General features: G+C 35.2%; 1 protein-coding gene across 1 annotated transcript in view; it reads right to left on the bottom strand.

Annotated features, from left to right (window-relative positions):
* VTA1 (vesicle trafficking 1) overlaps positions 1–18,531 on the bottom strand; it is a 64,144-nt gene that overhangs the window by 36,787 nt on the left and 8,826 nt on the right. The window contains exons 2-4 of the mRNA XM_045865640.3: positions 7,090–7,184; positions 4,002–4,129; positions 3,084–3,159 (exon numbers count right to left, since the gene is read on the bottom strand). Coding sequence (XP_045721596.1) covers positions 3,084–3,159; positions 4,002–4,129; positions 7,090–7,184 — 299 coding nt within the window. The remainder of the gene's footprint in view (positions 1–3,083; positions 3,160–4,001; positions 4,130–7,089; positions 7,185–18,531) is intronic.

Raw genomic sequence — 18,531 nt, 5'->3', positions numbered from 1 at the left:
AGGCAGACACTTAACGACTGAGCCACCCAGGCGCCCCAAGCCCTAGATTTTCTTAAGACGACAATGAGGACTTAGGGGAAACGGTTGATGCCAATCACCATCCTGCTCATCTGTACTGATGACAAGCTGGTAAAGCCACAGCTAGAGTGGATTTCTCCCTATTCCACTCAGTGGAACTTTATTTACAATTATTTGACATTTCACACCATCATTCTGAAAAACCGAAATCTCAGTAATGACAATGAAGATGCCATTTCCAGACATGGAAAATAATGGAACAAAAAAAGTTCGTGAAAAGCACCTACATATAATTGCACACTAATTGTGCATACACACATTTCTTGATTTAAGTATGTACGACTTACATGGCATCTTACATGATGAAGGCCCAAGGAATAACCTCACCCCAATCAAATAACAACAAGAACTTCCCTTTCAGGCTGGCCTTAGAATGCCTAACTTCTTTTCTCTGTACCATTTCAGACCCTTCCAGCTAGTTGGGTCCTTTAACCAACACAGATGCTATTTCCTACTTTAGTCTAGTACCAGTGCAAGGTAAAAGAGCTCGGGTAGCAGGTTGCGTGGTGAGACAGGGAAAGAAAAGAGTGCCAACATTCTGGGAACATGGCCCTTTACTCTGTTGCTACATATATCCTTTAGCATCCTCAGTCCCTAAACAATCTCCCCCATACCTTTTGAAGCCCTATCATTTGCCCCATTCAGAGTCCCTGTCCTAGTTGCTATGTTCAAATAACTAACGAAATTGTTCTTTGTTAAGGATACCTAAATATAAACCTAGATTTTTTTCTGAAATGCAGATGAACCTCACACTAATTATGCATGCATGTTATGTATGTATCTTTTAAGTTTTTTTTTTTTTTTTTTTTTAAAGCAAACCCTGCATTACTCACTTAAGACTTCTAGATATTTTGTTTTTCCTGTATCTATTACTTTACCTATTATCTGGGGTCCTCATGGTTGGCATCTGTAAGTTCAAAGGACCGTGGTCTTTCTTCTGAGATAGGGGGAGCACTTTCCCTAAGTAAGAGCAGGTGGGTGATGCAAGGAGAGCCCTCTTGGAAGTACTGGGCAAATGGATCTGCTACTCTGCCGCTCTGCAGTATCATGATCTTCTCTGATATCTTGAGTGTCTCCACTTCTTTATTTCTGTATGCACGTCTTCCTCTTGCATTTTCAATGTTAAGTGTTTACCAGGATGTTTACATGACCATCTTCTCTTTCAAAACTATCCTCTTATGTGAGGGTGTGTCTAATCTAACTTGAATTGCCATCTCTGCTTTGCAGATTTCTTGTCTTCTTATTTCCAAGAGACTTGTGCTGACTTATTCTTGGATGCCATATCTACACCTCAGATTTTATAATCTGTCTGCCCATATTGTTTTTCCTCAAATAAAAAACCCACCCTGTACAAAGTTCCACAATAATCATTAACTAGTTCTTTTGTCAAATGACTTGTAGTTCTTCCTCAGCCTAGTTCATTCCACAGATTCCTATCATACAAAGCACACCAGAGTATAGTTCTTTATTCAAAAAACCCACCAACTGAAGATTCCAGGCCTTTTATAGTCTGTCTGATCTGTCTTATGACTTATTTTTTAATCTGAACTCTATTCTCCTTCACCCTACCTGGTACTTTCTAAAACCATACTTAACTATCTAAAACTTTAAAGAGGACTACCCCATCATCATGTTTAAACCCTTCTGTATCCTCAAGTAGCTAGTATAGTGCTGCACACCAGAAAAACAGAGGAAAAAGAACTCCAGATCAGCCATAACACAAGACAGGAGTAGAGAGGGAGCTAAACAGAGTGGATCCATAGAGCCTTCAGAATACAAAAAAGGTATAACCACTAGGAAGCATTTTAGGTTTCATGCTGCACGTCTCAGTTTTCTCTTTTACTGCTCTGTCTCAAGGCAACTAGAAAACATGACTTTTCGACGGGCATTGCCCCATACCCTAGAGGGTGTTTTGGAAATATCTGGGGGTGGTTTCTGGTTAGCGGAATGATTGGGAAATGCTGTGTAGGCAAGGCCGGGGATGCTTGATGTTTTGAAACAAAAGGGATAGTCTCACATAATAAAAAATTGTTTTTCATTGGGCACAACCTTGAAATGTCCTGCACATCTCTTTTGCAGTAATGTAAAAACCTAGCTTATATCATCAAGCCCAGAGCTTAACTTTGTTTTAAATATAAATAATTTTTTTGCATAGTTTTGCTATATTGTTTTATGAAAATGTAAACATCTCATAGATAGATTATACTTTGTTTTATTTGGAACTTTACTATGAGCTGCTCATCATTTGGGAAAAAAATCATGTCACAGAAAGCAATACTCTTCATAAATATCAAATCATTAATATAACATGCCTTTATCAGTTTCATTTGTAGCTTTTTCTCTATTTCTATATTAATATCTCTCTCAAAAAACACATTTTCCATGCCAATGGTAAAGCGTGCTACGGTGAAAACAACACTGAACTCACAGCAATAAACTCAGTTTGTCACTTAGCCTCAATTTGCTCATGTATAAAATGAATATATGCTCTACTTACTTTAGAGGTTATGAAAAACAAAATGCTAAAATGGATATGAAATATCTCAGAAAATATCAAGTTCTGTGTGTACTTTACAATGAAACAAATCATAATATTTCTGATTAAAAATGAAATTAAGAAACAAAAGTCCCAAAAGCCTCTGCCTCCAGTCTACTTACCAGGTAACAGTGCAGTAATTTAACAGCATACAGGATTAGTAATATTTAAGCACTTAATAAAATCAAACCCTAAACTTGTGCTGCCTAACACAGTAGCTGTGCATCTGCTAAACTGTAAAATTCACACTAGATTCAAAGAACTTACTACAAAAAATAAAATATTATTAAGAATTATTTCATCTTCTTACTTTACAAGTATGGCCAGTAGAAAATTTAAAATAACATTTTTTGCTTCTACTACATTTCTGACAGGCATGCTGCTCTAAGGAAGCAATGCGATTACAAAACTCATAAAGAGCAACAATACCGAGCTTAGGCTAACAAAACAATAAAAAATGTACACTCACTTCATCAGTGAGTTCTCCAAACACTGTTATGACATCTATTAAAAGACTTGCAGTATAGAAGGACTTGATCATGTTTCTAAAAGAGAAGAGAAAGCTGGTTTAGTTAAATGAAAAACATTAAGCTGCAGAATTAGTCATGTAACTATAAGAAAAAAAAAATTCCAGTGTTTACAAAAGTACTCTGAAATTAATGTTTTAAATAAAATCAGATTTGAAGAACACAATGAAACTCCTTCTGTAATCTGTTATTAGGAGAAAGTAACAACATTCATATTACAAATAAATATACTATAGCAAGGTTTTATAGTATACTTTTTATTAAAAAATGCAATTATAGGGGTGGCTGGGTGGCTCAGTTGATTGTCTGACTCTTGATTTTGGCTCAGGTCATGATCTCAGGGTTGTGAGATCGAGCCCTGCTCTGAGCATGGAGTCTGCTTAAGATTCTCTCTCTCCCTCTCCCTCTGCCCCCCAACCCCCACCGACACATGCACACACTCTGAGGAAAAAAAAAAGCAATTACAGTACTATCTGAACCTGTATCAAGCCATGTGCGTTTCTTTGCATTTAAGTAATGACAAATCATTTGAATTAGCAGGTTGTGATAATTTAAAAAATCAGTATCATTGCACCAGGCTGTCACTGGCTAAAATCAACTCTTAGATTTTACTAAATGTTAAAGAATTGCTACTTGAGGTATAATTACTGAAAAAATAAATCTGCCCTGGCTATTCTTCTGTCAGCCTAAAAAGACAGGCTTGTTCTTGTACCCAAAATCATTTTGACATTCTACAAGTAATTAAAAAAAAAATCTAAATCATTAATTAAGAAGTCTGAAAGTGTCCAATGGAAAACCGGGTAATTCCAGTTACACAGTAATAAAACGTACAATTTTAATTTTTCTCTTGCTTTACTTACTTGTGAAATCGTCCAGCACGGTCTTCATTATCTGCATACAAAAACATTTTCAAAGCATAATTCTCCAAATGGGCACAGCCAACTATTTCTTGAGTAATAGCTTCATTATCACTCAAGTGTTTCTTAAGCTAAAATTAAATCAGATACAAAGCTTAAGACTTTGGACTCACAGAAATGTACGCTTAAGTACAAATAATCCTAAGAATCATTTTAAACTTTAAAAATTATTTTATATTCATTTCAGTAAAAGAGGTATGAATGAAATCTCACAAAAACTGCTCTGCCTCAGCCCAAGGTTTTTTAGAATAAAAACCAATGTTTACAAAATTATGAAGAAACACACCCATGATAACCTGAAAGGATAATTTAACTCTAAAAATCAAAATAACCAAGGATAAAAAGATAACACATCCAACAATCTATGTAAAGCATCAGACAAATATTTCAAAGTAATAGCCAATATACTATGAGGTATCCTAAAAATGGAATCAGGAAATTCTCTAATCATAATTTAAAATTTTAATTTATTCTCATTTCAATTTCTTCTATCAAATATAAAAAAATATGATTATGGAAATCATTATATCCTAAAAGAGTATCGCCCAGAGCATACTGTGTAAAAAAACAGATATAATTCTACAGTATGAGATCACAAACTCAGAAAAGGATTACAGAAGTTTTTAAAATTTAGACAAATATATACCTCGTTAACACAATTCACAACTGTAAATTTTCAGTCAGTATATCCTTTTCCTACACATATAATAATTCAAAATATTTTAAACACGGGCGCCTGGGTGGCTCAGTCGTTAAGCGTCTGCCTTCAGCTCAGGTCGTGGTCCCAGGGTCCTGGGATCGAGCCCCGCATCGGGCTCCCTGCCCAGCGGGAGGCCTGCTTCTCCCTCTCCCACTCCCCCTGCTTGTGTTCCCTCTCTCGCTGTGTCTCTCTCTGTCAAATAAATAAATAAAATCTTTAAAAAAAAAAAAATATTTTAAACACAACAAAGTTCCTACATCTTACTCAGACTGTTGTTCTACAATGAAAGGGCTTTCTGGAATATTAGATCGGAGTACCACACTACTGCTTAAAGATGGCTTTTCTCAAAAACGTTATAAACTAAAAAATTAAATTTAAAAAAAGCTTCAGGATTCCTCAGAAAATCAGCAAAGTAAATATTCTCATAATTACAACAGAATAATGTAAGTTCCAGAAGAGATTTAATGTTGGAATTTAAGGATGTTTTAGCTATACTTATCCTGAACAAAAGCAGGAAAAAACTCCACATGTAACACTAGTTTACTATTTCCACACTATAAAGTGTTTTAATTCTAGAAGTGGATTTAATTCTAGAAAAAAGTGGAAATATGTCACTTCATTTCATCTTCAACATGAAATATCTGGCAGCAAAAACATAATACACTCAGTTTTCCAACTGTAATCTAAATATTAAAGCACAGGCAGATGGGATAGACTCACCATGGAATAGATTTATTTTACCTGTTATTTAATTTAGATAATAATAAACTCCTGCTGAGTCCCTTTACAAATGTGATTTTATACTTTGCTTTTTATAAAGAACTATTCTGAGTTGTCTTATCCATAAGGTATTTTAGTTATTACTGCTATATTGTAAAATTAATAAAGAGATATATTCTATACAAAGTCTGTTAGCAACATGATTTTATAAATGTACTGCTATGTGTGAGACACATTCCTCCTCTTACCCCCTAATCTCACCTTCCAAAAAAGAATACTCAAATTTTTCCTGTACCTACAGAAACCATGTTAGAAGTGGAAGGACAGACAGGCTTCAAGGGAGCTGGATTTCCATCAGCGGTGCCACTAGGTCCAATGGATGGTTAATAGTAGCAGTGACAGGGACTCTGGGTCAGAAGGCCAGACACCCATACCCAGTTAGAACCCTACTGCCCATGGCTGTTTAATGTAACTAGGTTTTGATCTGAGTAATTTTCAACATTTATAAAACCTCTGGGCTGACTATTATGTTTTGATTTTTAATATATCTAAAATTCTGTCTCTCCACACAAAATTATTCAACTAGTCAAATATTTAGGTTTCTAATTCTCTTGAGCAGGTCACATACTAATTAAATAAATAAAAAGCTGCAGCTATTAATATAACAGCCTCTAAAGAAATACATTAATGAGGAGTAGACCCTGACATTGTTAAAAGAAAAACCAGGACAGCTGGGCAGGGGAGGACAGGGTAGAGTCCTGATTATTAAGTTGTATTACTATGGCTACCCATGCCTGCCTGCACTAACACCCAGTCCAACCCATTCAATTTTCTCTGGATTGCTGCCTCTATATAACCTGTGAAATTATATCATGGTTCAAGAAGGTGACTCATACTTTAATCACCTACCACATTTCTGCTAGCAGGGAAGAATGCCCGGACCATAAAATTATCTTGTCCTGGTACCAAGAGTGAGACAAAGAGACTATAGGCAACTGATACCATTTCCTTTGTTGTCCCTTTCACTAAATAAGTAGCCCATTTCATTATTGTAAGAGCTATTTAAGAATTCCCAAATCAATCATCCATGTGACTGTATGAAGTAGACTACAAAGCGTTTGTCACTTATGAAAGAATGACTCAAAGGTCATCTATAATAACATCTACGATAACAAGATATAGTGGTATATGCAAAGACACTGAAATCTACTTTAACTTATTCTTACAACTCCCTTAGCAGTAAGATGTAAATGAAAAAATTGTGTCAGGGCACCTGGGTGGTTCAGTCAGTTGAGCATCTGCCTTCGGCTCAGGTCATGATCCCAGGGCCCTGGCACAGAGCCCTGCATCGGGCTCCCTGCTCAGCAGGGAGCCTGCTTCTCCCTCTCTCTCTGCCTGCTACTCCCCCTGCTTGTGCTCTCTCTCTCTCTGTGCCAAGTAATTGAATAAAATCCTTAAAAAAAAATTGTGTCTAGCTTTTCCTCAGCTGTAATGACATGGCTTGATGGCTGCCAAGAGGAAGAACTAAAATGGCAAAATATACATACACAAATATAATAAAGTGCCACTTAAAACATTAATCAGAAAATAAATGATCAGTGTTTAACTTACAGCTTCTAACTGATCCATTAACTTTGATAAAAATTTACGACAGTCAGGAGTTTTACTATCAATCTTCATTCCAGTTTGCATTGCATATAAACGACCTAAAAAAAAAAAAAAAGAAAAATGAGATGACTTGAACAATTTCCATTACTGAATGTTTAAAATACATGTTCTAATAAATAACTTAAAATTTAAGTGAATTTAAAAATAAAACTTTGATTTACTATGGATCTTATTTACAAAAATAAAGAACACACAGATATTATCCAAAGAATGAAACAGACTCATGATAATAGCAATTTTTTTTTTTTTTTAAATCAAGAAGTAAGGCCTTCTCTTTTGGCAGAAAGAAAAGAAAAGAAAAGACCAGAACCTAAGCTGTCAAAAAGACCTGTAATTGGCAAGTTAAGGCAATCAGAAAAATGACATGTACAAGAGCACTTACCAGTGCCTGAAAGTGATACTGATAAAATATGTAATATGAGCTAGAAGACTGGGAAACATAATTTGAGCTGAGGCTAACAGGGAGAACTATTTTAGTTATTTTTATATATACAAAATATATATATATACCCTTTTAAAAAAGTTAATAAAAACATTAGAGAGAAGGCTAAATCTAAAAAAAACCCCTGTGACACCATGATCCTAATAGCTTTTCCAGTGATAGGAGCTGTGAAAGGTTTGGTGGTAATTGTTACCATTGGTGTGTTCATACCACTGTAATTTACTCTTACATTCTCCAAATATGTCCTGGAAATCTGTGACAGCGCTATGGACACATCATTCTAATGAAACCACATTTAGGTAGTTCCCAGATGTTCATTACTACAAATCTTGTTGTGTTACCATACCTTCTTGTGCACACATTCAAGAGTTCCCGGAGGCAAATACCAAGAAAGAAATGTAATACCCGGGTCATAGTATGTGTATCTTTTTCACTTTTGAGAGCTACTCTTAAACTGTCCTCCAAAACAGATTACCAATATGCAGTTATATCTCCAACATATGCAAGCACCATTTCTCCAAACCCACAAAACAAACAAAAAAACTGGTATTATTAAACTTATCAGTGTCAAGATTTTACATGGTACTTCATTTTCACTACTAAAAATGTATTGCATATTTACTGGATAGCTCTATATCCATCTTAACGAATTAGGAGTAGCTATGAAAATAAAAGAAAAAAAACTGCTAAAAGTTTTTTTTTTTAAAGATTTTATTTATGTATTTGACAGAGAGAGACACAGTGAGAGAGGGAACACAAGCAGGGGGAATGGGAGAGGGAGAAGCAGGCTTCCTGACGAGCAGGGAGCCCTATGCGGGGCTCGATCCCAGGACTCTGGGAATCATGACCTGAGCCAAAGGCAGATACTTACGGACTGAGCCACCCAGGTGTCCCGTCTGCCAAATTTTCTATTGGGTTGTCTGCTTTTCAACAAATTGCCTTGTGGTAGTTCTTTACACAGTATAAAGGAGGGATATAATGTTTTCCCCTCAAATGAGATCTTGTGAACACTATCCCCCTTCCCTGCTTTACTTTTCTCTCAGCAAGTAATCATCTTCTACTTATTTATCCACCATCTCTACTCCAACTTGAATTTAAATTCTGTGATGATGGCGATTTTAATCTATTTGGTTTGCTGATGTACCCTTGGCATGTAGGATAGTGCTTGGACTTCGATAAACATTTTCTGAATAGATAAATACATGGATGAAAGAATAGCTCATTCTGCCCCACTGATTTAAATGCCACTTTTATCATTCATTATCATATATTAAGCTTCCACGGGATAAAAGGGCCCAATTCTGTATATTGTCTATCCTGCTTCATTAGTCTACTGGCCTATCACTGCTTTATTTACTAGAGCTTTATAACATAGCTTGGTATCTGCTAGTTACTCTCAAGATTTCCAATTCAATTATGCCTACTCAATATCTTCTTTAAAAATATATTAAGATATACATGATACACAGTTATTTATTATGTTTTTAATTTTAAAAGCTTTATCTGAAGATACTACTTTTTAATACTCAGGCTTTTAGGACTATCTCATATTACAGAGTTTGATGTTTAATTTATTAATGTATTTATTTTCACAGATCAAATTTCAGGGTTTGATCCATCTAGTCATTAACAAGAAAAATGGGAGTTCCAAAAGTACTGTACAGATTTACATTGCCACACAGTATAAAAAGCATAGTGCTTTTTTTTTCTCTGCACACCAGTCAGCACAGGGTATCACTTTGACCCAAGACCAATTCTAATTTGAAAAACAGAAAAACCTGCTCATTTTAAATGTCTCCTGCTTTGATAACAAATGTGACCAAATTTTTTTTCTTTCTTTTTTTAACCAGTCATATTTTTTTTTAGCAACATGGCTAGGTCCTTTACCCATTTGTCTATAATGTTTTAATGATCTCTCCCCACCTCCCCATTCCCCACACCTCTTAAAGCATGGTTGAACACCCTCTCCTTTTAAACCAGTCACATCTCTTTTGAGCTGTTCAAGATCTGTGCCTGTCTTAGGTCCTTTTCTTCTTAGATCTGTGACTGAACTCCCCAACACTTCCTCTTTGTGAGCTGTTCAGGTTTCTTCTCCCAGGGTTTTTGTTGCATTTCTTCTTCTATAGTGCATCACATGAACTCTTTGGAAAACAAACATATTGGCTGCAAATATGCCATCTTTCAATTTCTGAATCTGTTTTAAAACACAGAGACTTGAAATATTTATGTACTCAAAGTTATTATTTCCTTTTTTCTCCCCCATGTAAATTCTAAGCTTGGGAAAGTTCTTTCTCCAAGGGACCAGATATTCAATTACATGATTTTTCTAGTTTTTCCTATGGTTTTAAATTTTCAAATTTAACTCTTCAACTCGCATTTCCTCTCCTCCACAAGTTACGGGCACCTATCTCAAATACACTTAATAAGTGATCCTTCCTTTCTCTAATGATTTTGTGGTTCCCTCTTTAATATATTTTTACTTTTAAAAAGACTATTTGAGAGAAAAAGAGGGAATGTGCGCGTGCAAGTGGGGGAAGAAGCGGGGGGGGGGGGGGGCAAGCGAACTATGCACTGAGCGCGGAACCCAATGCGGGGCTCCATCCCAAGACCCTGAGATCACGACCTGAGCTGAAATCAAGAGTCCGATGCTTAACCATCTGAGCCACCCAGTGCCCCTGCATATTTTTACTTTTTATGTTTCCTGGCTGTTTGATTTGCTCAGATCACAGATCAAATGCCATCTCTAGCACATGACAGTATCTCCACTGATAATATGCTTTAACGTCCTCCAAATTTAATCTTGCTATGTCTTACTGTATTACCAAAATTTTACCAAGAATTTTATGCGTTCTTGATCTTATTTTTAAGAGGAAGGCTTCTGCTTGAGAGTAGGGATCAATTCCATGCCAGGTTACTCATATTTCCCCTAACAGAGTCCCTACCCTATGCTATATTGAAACTGCGCCCTTGGGACCTACATGATCCCAGGGACTGGCTAGAGTGTAGGAAAAAAAATTTTAGCATTTCTACTGGTAATTTTTAATCATTCTTTAAAAATGTCTATGTTTCTGTATCTTTAATAATACATGCAGTATTTTGGGTGCCTGGGTGGCTCAGTTGGTTAAGTGACTGCCTTTGACTCAGGTCATGATCCTGGAGTCCCTGGATCGAGTCCCGCATCAGGCTCCCTGCTCAGCGGGGAGTCTGCTTCTCCCTCTGACCCTCCCCCCCTCTCATGTGCTCTCTCTCTCTCATTCTCTCTCTCTCAAATAAATAAAATCTTTAAAAAAAAAAAATACATGCAGTATTTTTAGAATATAGTATCTGCATCAATATATATAATATATAATTTATATGATATATTAGAGATTAATTTAACTCATATGGATAGGAGATCATAAGGTTAAGAATCATTACTCATTACATCCTTACTCCCCTCAACTATAAACTATATTTTCTTACCCCAACCTACCCCATACTTCTTCCTCAGGGCCCCATTCTTTTACCATATTACATGAAATTACTGCTTTATAATCAGCAATATCCCCTGTATCTCCTCAGATTCCTCTCCCTCTTTGTCTTAACTAAACCCTAGATGTCACTTGAAGAAATTCTCTTACATAATTCTTCCTATGTCAGGATTGGCAAGTATGATTGTTTTTTTTCTTTGCATACCACTGCTACTTACAGTATTCTCTCCATGTCTGACCTAAAGCTCAAGCCCCTTTCTTCCACTTGATCTTGTTAATTCTTGTAACTGACCAAGGACCTCAAGGTCCTTCCTTGTCCTTCCATCATCTTGAAAATTTGGCTGTTCACATGGATAATCAATACTTGTGGCAGAGACTACTAACTGCCCGCCCACATTCTTTCTTCCTACCTTCTTTGCTAATGAGATCCCTATATTATTAAGGGGGGGTTGTAATGTACCTAGTCAAATAGTACATTTCCCAGTATTCTTCAAAGCCACATATGGCCATTCAACTAAGACTGATGCTATGTTGTTAGAAGCTGTTGGGAGAGAATTCTGGAAGTAATCTTAAAGGGGAAATGACAGGAAAGGAAAGATCTTACTGACCCTTTCCCTCTTCTTCCTGCTGTCTAAAACAGAAATGGTATGACTGAAACACTAGTAGACATCTTAGACCACAAGGCAACCTTGGAAATGGTAATCATGTGTTGGCTTGTAGTTGCGAAATTGGAAAGTGTTTGGGTCCCTGATAACTTCATGGAATTGACACACGCTGGGTACTGACAACATCAGACTTTGTTTTAAATGAGGGAATGAGTCCTTATCTAACTTAGCTATTGTTATTTTAGATTTTCAGCAATAAGAAAGCAAATCTAATCCTAATACACAGAACTATGTTCTCAATTCTTATTGACTCTAATAATTATATGCACTCTCCCATACAAGCCACTCACTCCATAATTAAATTACAATCTCAAACTGCTATACTTCCAAAATCAATATATTAAGCACCAACTCTAAACACAATTTCCATTTCTTCCAACTTGAAACTATGTCTGTTAAAACAGGTGGGCAGTTCACTGGTGTCTATTTCTTAATTACAGTCTTTTCTCCTTTAACTTCTCTCTGCAACCAGCTTTGATTTTGTATTTTTCTAAAACTTTACTGCGCTAGCTCCTTCTACCCCTTAATTTTTTTACTATAGTCTTATGGCAAAAGGACACTCATATTTAAACCCAACTATCCTCTTTCTCTATGCCTATATTATGAGCAATAGAGACCACTGGCAGATGAGCACCAATATAAATATAAATATAAATATAAATATAAATATATCGACCTCAAATGAGCTTAATACTTGCCTTCCCAACCTCCCAAATGACTATTTCAAACACATGTCAATCTATTTTAATAACCATCTCACCCAAAAACATGCACAGAAAACTTAACAGACATTAATTAATTATTCACTACCTATATATATACTATTGGCCAACAGGATATCATGATAATGTGAGGAAATACAGTACAGTTTCATGTTCCTAGGAGGTCTTTCTCCTATCTTCCTAACAGAGTAGTGAATACTGTACGAATCCTACAATCCATGAAGTGTAGGTTGTAGAGTGTAGTTGGTGAACCAACTTTGGGGATAAATGGCTATTCAGCATAGATAGGTTGAAAAAATGAGGTTGATTTTTAGGTTCACATTGGCTTTAGTGGCAGCCATCTACCTAGGACTTAACCATTAAGCAAACGTGCAGAAATTAATTGGGCAGTTCTCTTGTTACCATGAGAAAGTGATTTAAGTGATTTATTCATATGTAAAAAGTACAATTCTCAGTTTCTAGTTTGTTATTATTTTTAACTACTTCTGTTGTTTACAAAAAAAATCAAATTATTCCCAATTCATATCACCACAGCCATTATCATCCTCCCTCACAACACAAATAAAAACAAGTATCAGCTCCTATCCTTTAAAAGTTAACCTTAACACAGATGGTTGTTATCTGAAATACAATGTAATGATGATATAGTTAATTGGTTTCACAGGCACGCACTTTCTTTCTTGGTTTACATGCATATTTAAGTCTTTGCAATTACAAGGACATTATTACATAATAACATAATAACACCTTTAATTGAAGAACTGGGAAGAATCACCTCAGAATTGGAAATATTTACGATAAAACTGGCCTGGCTTTAACATTTTTGAATATCTCATATTCAAAATGCTACAGTAAAGGATCCTGAGTCAGCCTATAATAAAAAATAAGTACTTAGACAGCAGGACTATGGGCTTCAATTAATCACAGAGATTCAGGAATCAGTAAAAACAGGGAAATTAATGCAGAAAATTATCTTGTGATACATTTTTTAATATTAATAAAAGCAAAAAGACCTTAAATCTACTTGTGAAAATTAATAAGTACACCAGAAGATCTTTTTGCCATAAAGGATGGAAAAAGGAATCACTTTCATATAGAGCTCAAGACAAGTAATTCATTGTAGCAGCAGCAGGATGATGAAAAATTAATGTCTAACATGGAAAATTATCTACTAAAACAGAATAAATATCTAGCTAAAATCATCTATAAGAAAATATATTTGATTTATTTCATCAAAGAAATGTGTTTATTTTTATGAATAAATATTATTTGAAGATGAGTAATGAGGCACATTTGCAAAAGGATTAAACACTTTCCAACCTAACTTTAATTTAATGTGAGGCATTTAAGAGATAAACATTTACTAATCCTGAAGGTATGTGTAATTCAAAGTTCCATAAAATCTAAACATTAACATTCTAACACATCCTTGCTTATACATAAGAAATATAAAACTATGAAATGCATGATATAAACACACAAAAAAAGATATATAAAAGCAATTATGAAGAGTGATGCTTTGACAGGTTAAATAAACATGGCACTCAAATAGGAATCATTATGATTTATACTGATGTTTAAAAGATTTTATTCCAATAAACAGAACTGAATATACTACTCTCTTCATAAGTATATTGTAAATACCTGCTATATGGTTAGTATTAGCTTTTGTGAAGGAACTGAGTCAAAGATAAAAAGGACAGTATGAATGAGGGTCTACTCAATAAAGGGTATTTACTTTGCTCATTCCTTCATTAAACAAATATTTTTGGAGCTCCTGTCATAATATAGTAGCCTTAAGAAAAAGTGAGCTACTCTTGAGTTCTTACTAAAAGATTGTGCTGGTACAGAGCAAAAGCTAAGCGACTACTTGATTACTAAAATGAGACCAGATGGCCACGATGCAGTAACTAGACTTGACATTCCACGATAAACAACAAAAAACTAGACAAAATATATGAACCACTTTTTCACAAATAGAAATAGATGGGAAAACCATGACACCTGGAGAAAGGAAACAAATGAGATGACTCCACCAATGATCAGTCCAGCATTCTTCCTGGAGGCACATTCTAAACTAAGGAACGGGGAGGGGGAGCCTCAAGCAGAATACACTCTAGTAGAGTTGAGAAAACAGACTAAAGCTCAGGACTACTGAAGCAGCAATTAAGTGGAGGGGCAGAGTTCTGTAGAAGAGAAGCCATGCAGGAAAGAATCCCAGAAATCTGTACTGGGATAAACTCGAGGCTAAACTGAATACTACAAGATGCACATGTAGATGAGAACTCCACAAAGTCAGACGAAGAGTGAGTGGAAGCTGTGAGCCGGACCATCCCCAAAGCTTAGATGCATTCAAGGTCCGACCAGGGTGAAGAGTCCTAAATGCTCCCCCAAGATATTTAGTGGAGACCCCAAGTGGTATGGTATGCTTTAGTAGGATTATCCTGTCCTTAGAGCTACTTTAGACTTGCCCCCAAACAAAAAACAAACAAAATAAGACACAAACATATCACACTTAACTGCAACTAACTTAATTGTTGGCCAGATCAAATCTGTTCAAAGGCCATAATATCCAGACATTCAAGAACTTAAACTTCACTATGTCCTGCCACCAATCAAAAATTACTACAGATGGCAATAAGCAGGAGAATGTGAATAGCCCAATTAAGATTGAACAATAACAAAATACCAGAAACAGCAGTGACATTAAATTACTGGGAAATCATGATGAAGTATTTAATGGAAACCATGAATAAAATGAGAGAAACAAAACATGCACAAAGGAACACAAATGGAATGTCTGGAGATGAAAAACATCTGAAATGAAAAATTTACTGGACAGTATTAATAGCAGTTTAGACACCACAAAAGAAAGATTAAGTGAACTTCAGAACGTAGCAACAGAAACTACTCAAAGCAGGGAAAAAGGATCGAAAAGAAAAAGAAATAGAAAATCAGAGTCTCAGTGAGTTAGGAAAAAATACCAAGTGTTCTAAAATAGGTGTAACTGGATTCCCCAAAGAGGACAGGTGGACAGGTGTGGCCAAAAAAAAGAAAAAGAAGAAGAAAAAGAAAAAAGTGCTGAAGAAAAATATAAACAGAAAAATTAAAATTCCTTACCCAGCAAAACTAGCAAAAATAAATATGAAATAAAAGCTTGTTTCACACAATAGAAACTGACAGAATTCACTGGCAGCAAGCCTGTATAAGAAATGGTAAAGCTCTTCAACAGGAAAGAAAATGATACCCGATTTAAAAGTTGGATATAGGGAAAGGAGTAATGAGTGCTGAGAATGGTAATTATGTGGGAAAGTATTTCAAAATTCCATTTCCTTGTTTTATAAATTTCTTCAAAAAAATGACAACTAAAGAAATTAAAATGTAGGTTAGGGCTTATGACAGATTTATAAGTAAAATGTATGACAACGATAGCCAAAGGACAGGGGAAGGGAAAAGAAAGTAAAGTTTTTACCTTGAATGTGAGGGGGTATATTATACGGTAGTAGACTAAATTAACATGAATGCTAAAGCAACTACTAAAAAAAAAAACAAAGAGGAGTATCTAATAAGCCCATAGTGGAGGCACAAAAGAATCCAAAGTGCTCCCAAAGAGAAGCAGTAACTAATGTTAAAAAATATCTAACCACCAAAAAACCTTGACAAGCTACAGAAAAATAAATGACGGATTGAATGAAAGCAGGAACTTAAGCAATGAAACCTCTTATATAATAACGTGCTGCTAAAAAGTCAGTTTTCACTTTGAACATCAAACATAATTGTCATAAAAAATGAACCTTACCAAAGATGCTTTAAACTTGCATGGGTGCCAAAGAAAGACAGTAACAGTGAAGGACGAATTACTTGACACCACTGACCCTGTCCCTTCAACCTCAGGGATAGGCGAGTCTAAAAACTGATTTACTTTACTCAAAAAAAGGAGTAACTATTAAAATGACCATTTTTTACAAAGTAAAACTCATGTTTACAGCACGTCTGCAAAAACAAACATAAGGTAAATAAATGGAATGTTAATGGATAAATCAGGTGTCCAACTCTTTGTGTTTTCATTATTAACTTGTCATTGCTACAGTAAAGGATCCTGAGTCAGCCTATAATAAAAAATAAGTACTTAGACAGCAGGACTATGGGCTTCAATTAATCACAGAGATTCAGGAATCAGTAAAAACAGGGAAAAATTGCTTATCTTTTATAGGTTTAGTTAAGTTTGTCTCACTGGCTTTAAAAGATCCAATTTCAGTGTCATTAACAACAGAAAAAATAATAGGCAACTGATTATTAATCCTAAAATCCATCTGACTTAACACAGCAATTAAAAAAATCCAATATTATTTAGCCTTTAAATTAAACTTAAAAATTTTACACTGTAGGTCCTGTAACATCTCAGAATTGAAATGGCCATACCTATTTGCAACTTCCTGAACGACTGTATTTAATTTTCCAGTGATCATATAAACAAATGACTCTCAAAGAGCACTTACACACTTTTCATTCAAAGTCTGTTAATTATACACTGTCACCCCCTAGAGGAAACTTTGAAAAATCACACTCGAAACTATGTTTAGTTACTTAACCAAATTTCAAAGGACAGAATCTTTATGGGTTTAGCTTTATCTACAACACCAAACCTGATAGAATCAAAATATGTATCATACAGTGTCCACATTTAGTAGAGACTCAAAAATTTTCTGGCTTCATTAAAGGAAAAAAAAAGAGACACATGCTGCTCAGAGTTATGTTAATAACATCAAGCTTGTCCTCCATTTCTACTCTTCATTTATTAGAAATCTCCCAGATTACTGCACTGCCTTTCTGCCCCCCTTTCATTTTTCATCAGTTTGACTAGGCCCTTTACCCTCACTCACTCCACAATTGGTTTTCTAATTACTACCTACCATCAACAATTTTCCATAAGTTATTTCTCATCTAGCATTTACCATTCAGTTCCTGGTTCCATCACTTCCTAAGAGAAGAACCAGGATGATTGTGGGGTTCAAATCAGATATCCTGAAAGAAAGTGTTGTTACAAATGCCAAGAACTACATGAATGTTAGTTGTCTGGTTTCTTTATTCAGTGACAACTATGTGGCCATAGTTCCCTCTAGGGACCACTGTTGCCTTAAAATACAGATCAATTTAACAAACTTTTTTTTGAGCACCTTTTCTTTATTATGTAAATATCTCTAGTGGCCTAGCACTACATGGCATAGTAAATAAATAAAAAGCACCCAGAAGGGTACAAGCCTGAAGTTTAAATGGAAGAAATAATAGATGAATGAAAAGCAATTAAGGTAGCCTTACAAGACACAATGAGGACACAGAAAAGAAGCACCTTTGGAAGTTTAGGAGAAGGCCTCCCTGAAAAAGTGACATTCAAGCTGGTGCCTAAGGATAAGGTGGAGTGGGGGTGGTGGAGAAGGAAAGAGTTGTCACGGCAGAGGGAATACAATGTTGGAAGGCTTGAAGACAAGAGAAAATGAGAGAGGTTCCAGAAACAGAATAAAATTCAGCTTGATCAGAACTGCTAAAGATGATTCAGAGTTCAAATCACTAAGGGCACTTATATGGAGCTATTATAGGTGGCTTTTAAAAATGAATCTGTCCTTAATAAAGCTTTTGTTTTTAAATTTTTTATGGAATGGAACATGTTCACTTATAGAACAGAAAATAAACAAAAAAGACAATCAAAAGAAACAGTATCCATGAACCTAAAAGCCACAATTTTTTTCTCCAAGTATATACACATTAAAAAGTTCAATTCATATTATATAATTTTATATCCTGCATTTTCATATAAACTTCTTCCCATGTTACAAAAGATGCTTTGTAATTCTTAACTGATTATATTACTTTCCACCCAGTAGATTAAGATAACTTAATTAACCATTTCCACATTGACATATATTTTGGTTGTTCTGTATTTTTCACAAATGTATAAATAATCATCCAGAAGACTCCACATAATGCTCTCAGTATATTTGTGATTATTTCCTAAGCACAAACTTTCCAAAACTAGAATTACTGAATTAGAGATATTTTTACAATTCCATTCATTTTGCCAAAATGGT

The sequence above is a fragment of the Mirounga angustirostris genome, unplaced genomic scaffold (assembly GCF_029215605.1).
Source record: "Mirounga angustirostris isolate CCGP_5_RB_7025 unplaced genomic scaffold, mMirAng1.0.hap1 SCAF_8, whole genome shotgun sequence".
NCBI classification, from domain to species: Eukaryota; Metazoa; Chordata; class Mammalia; order Carnivora; family Phocidae; genus Mirounga; species Mirounga angustirostris.
Note: the sequence above shows the minus strand (reverse complement) of the source record. Positions and strands in the feature narration are given on the sequence as shown.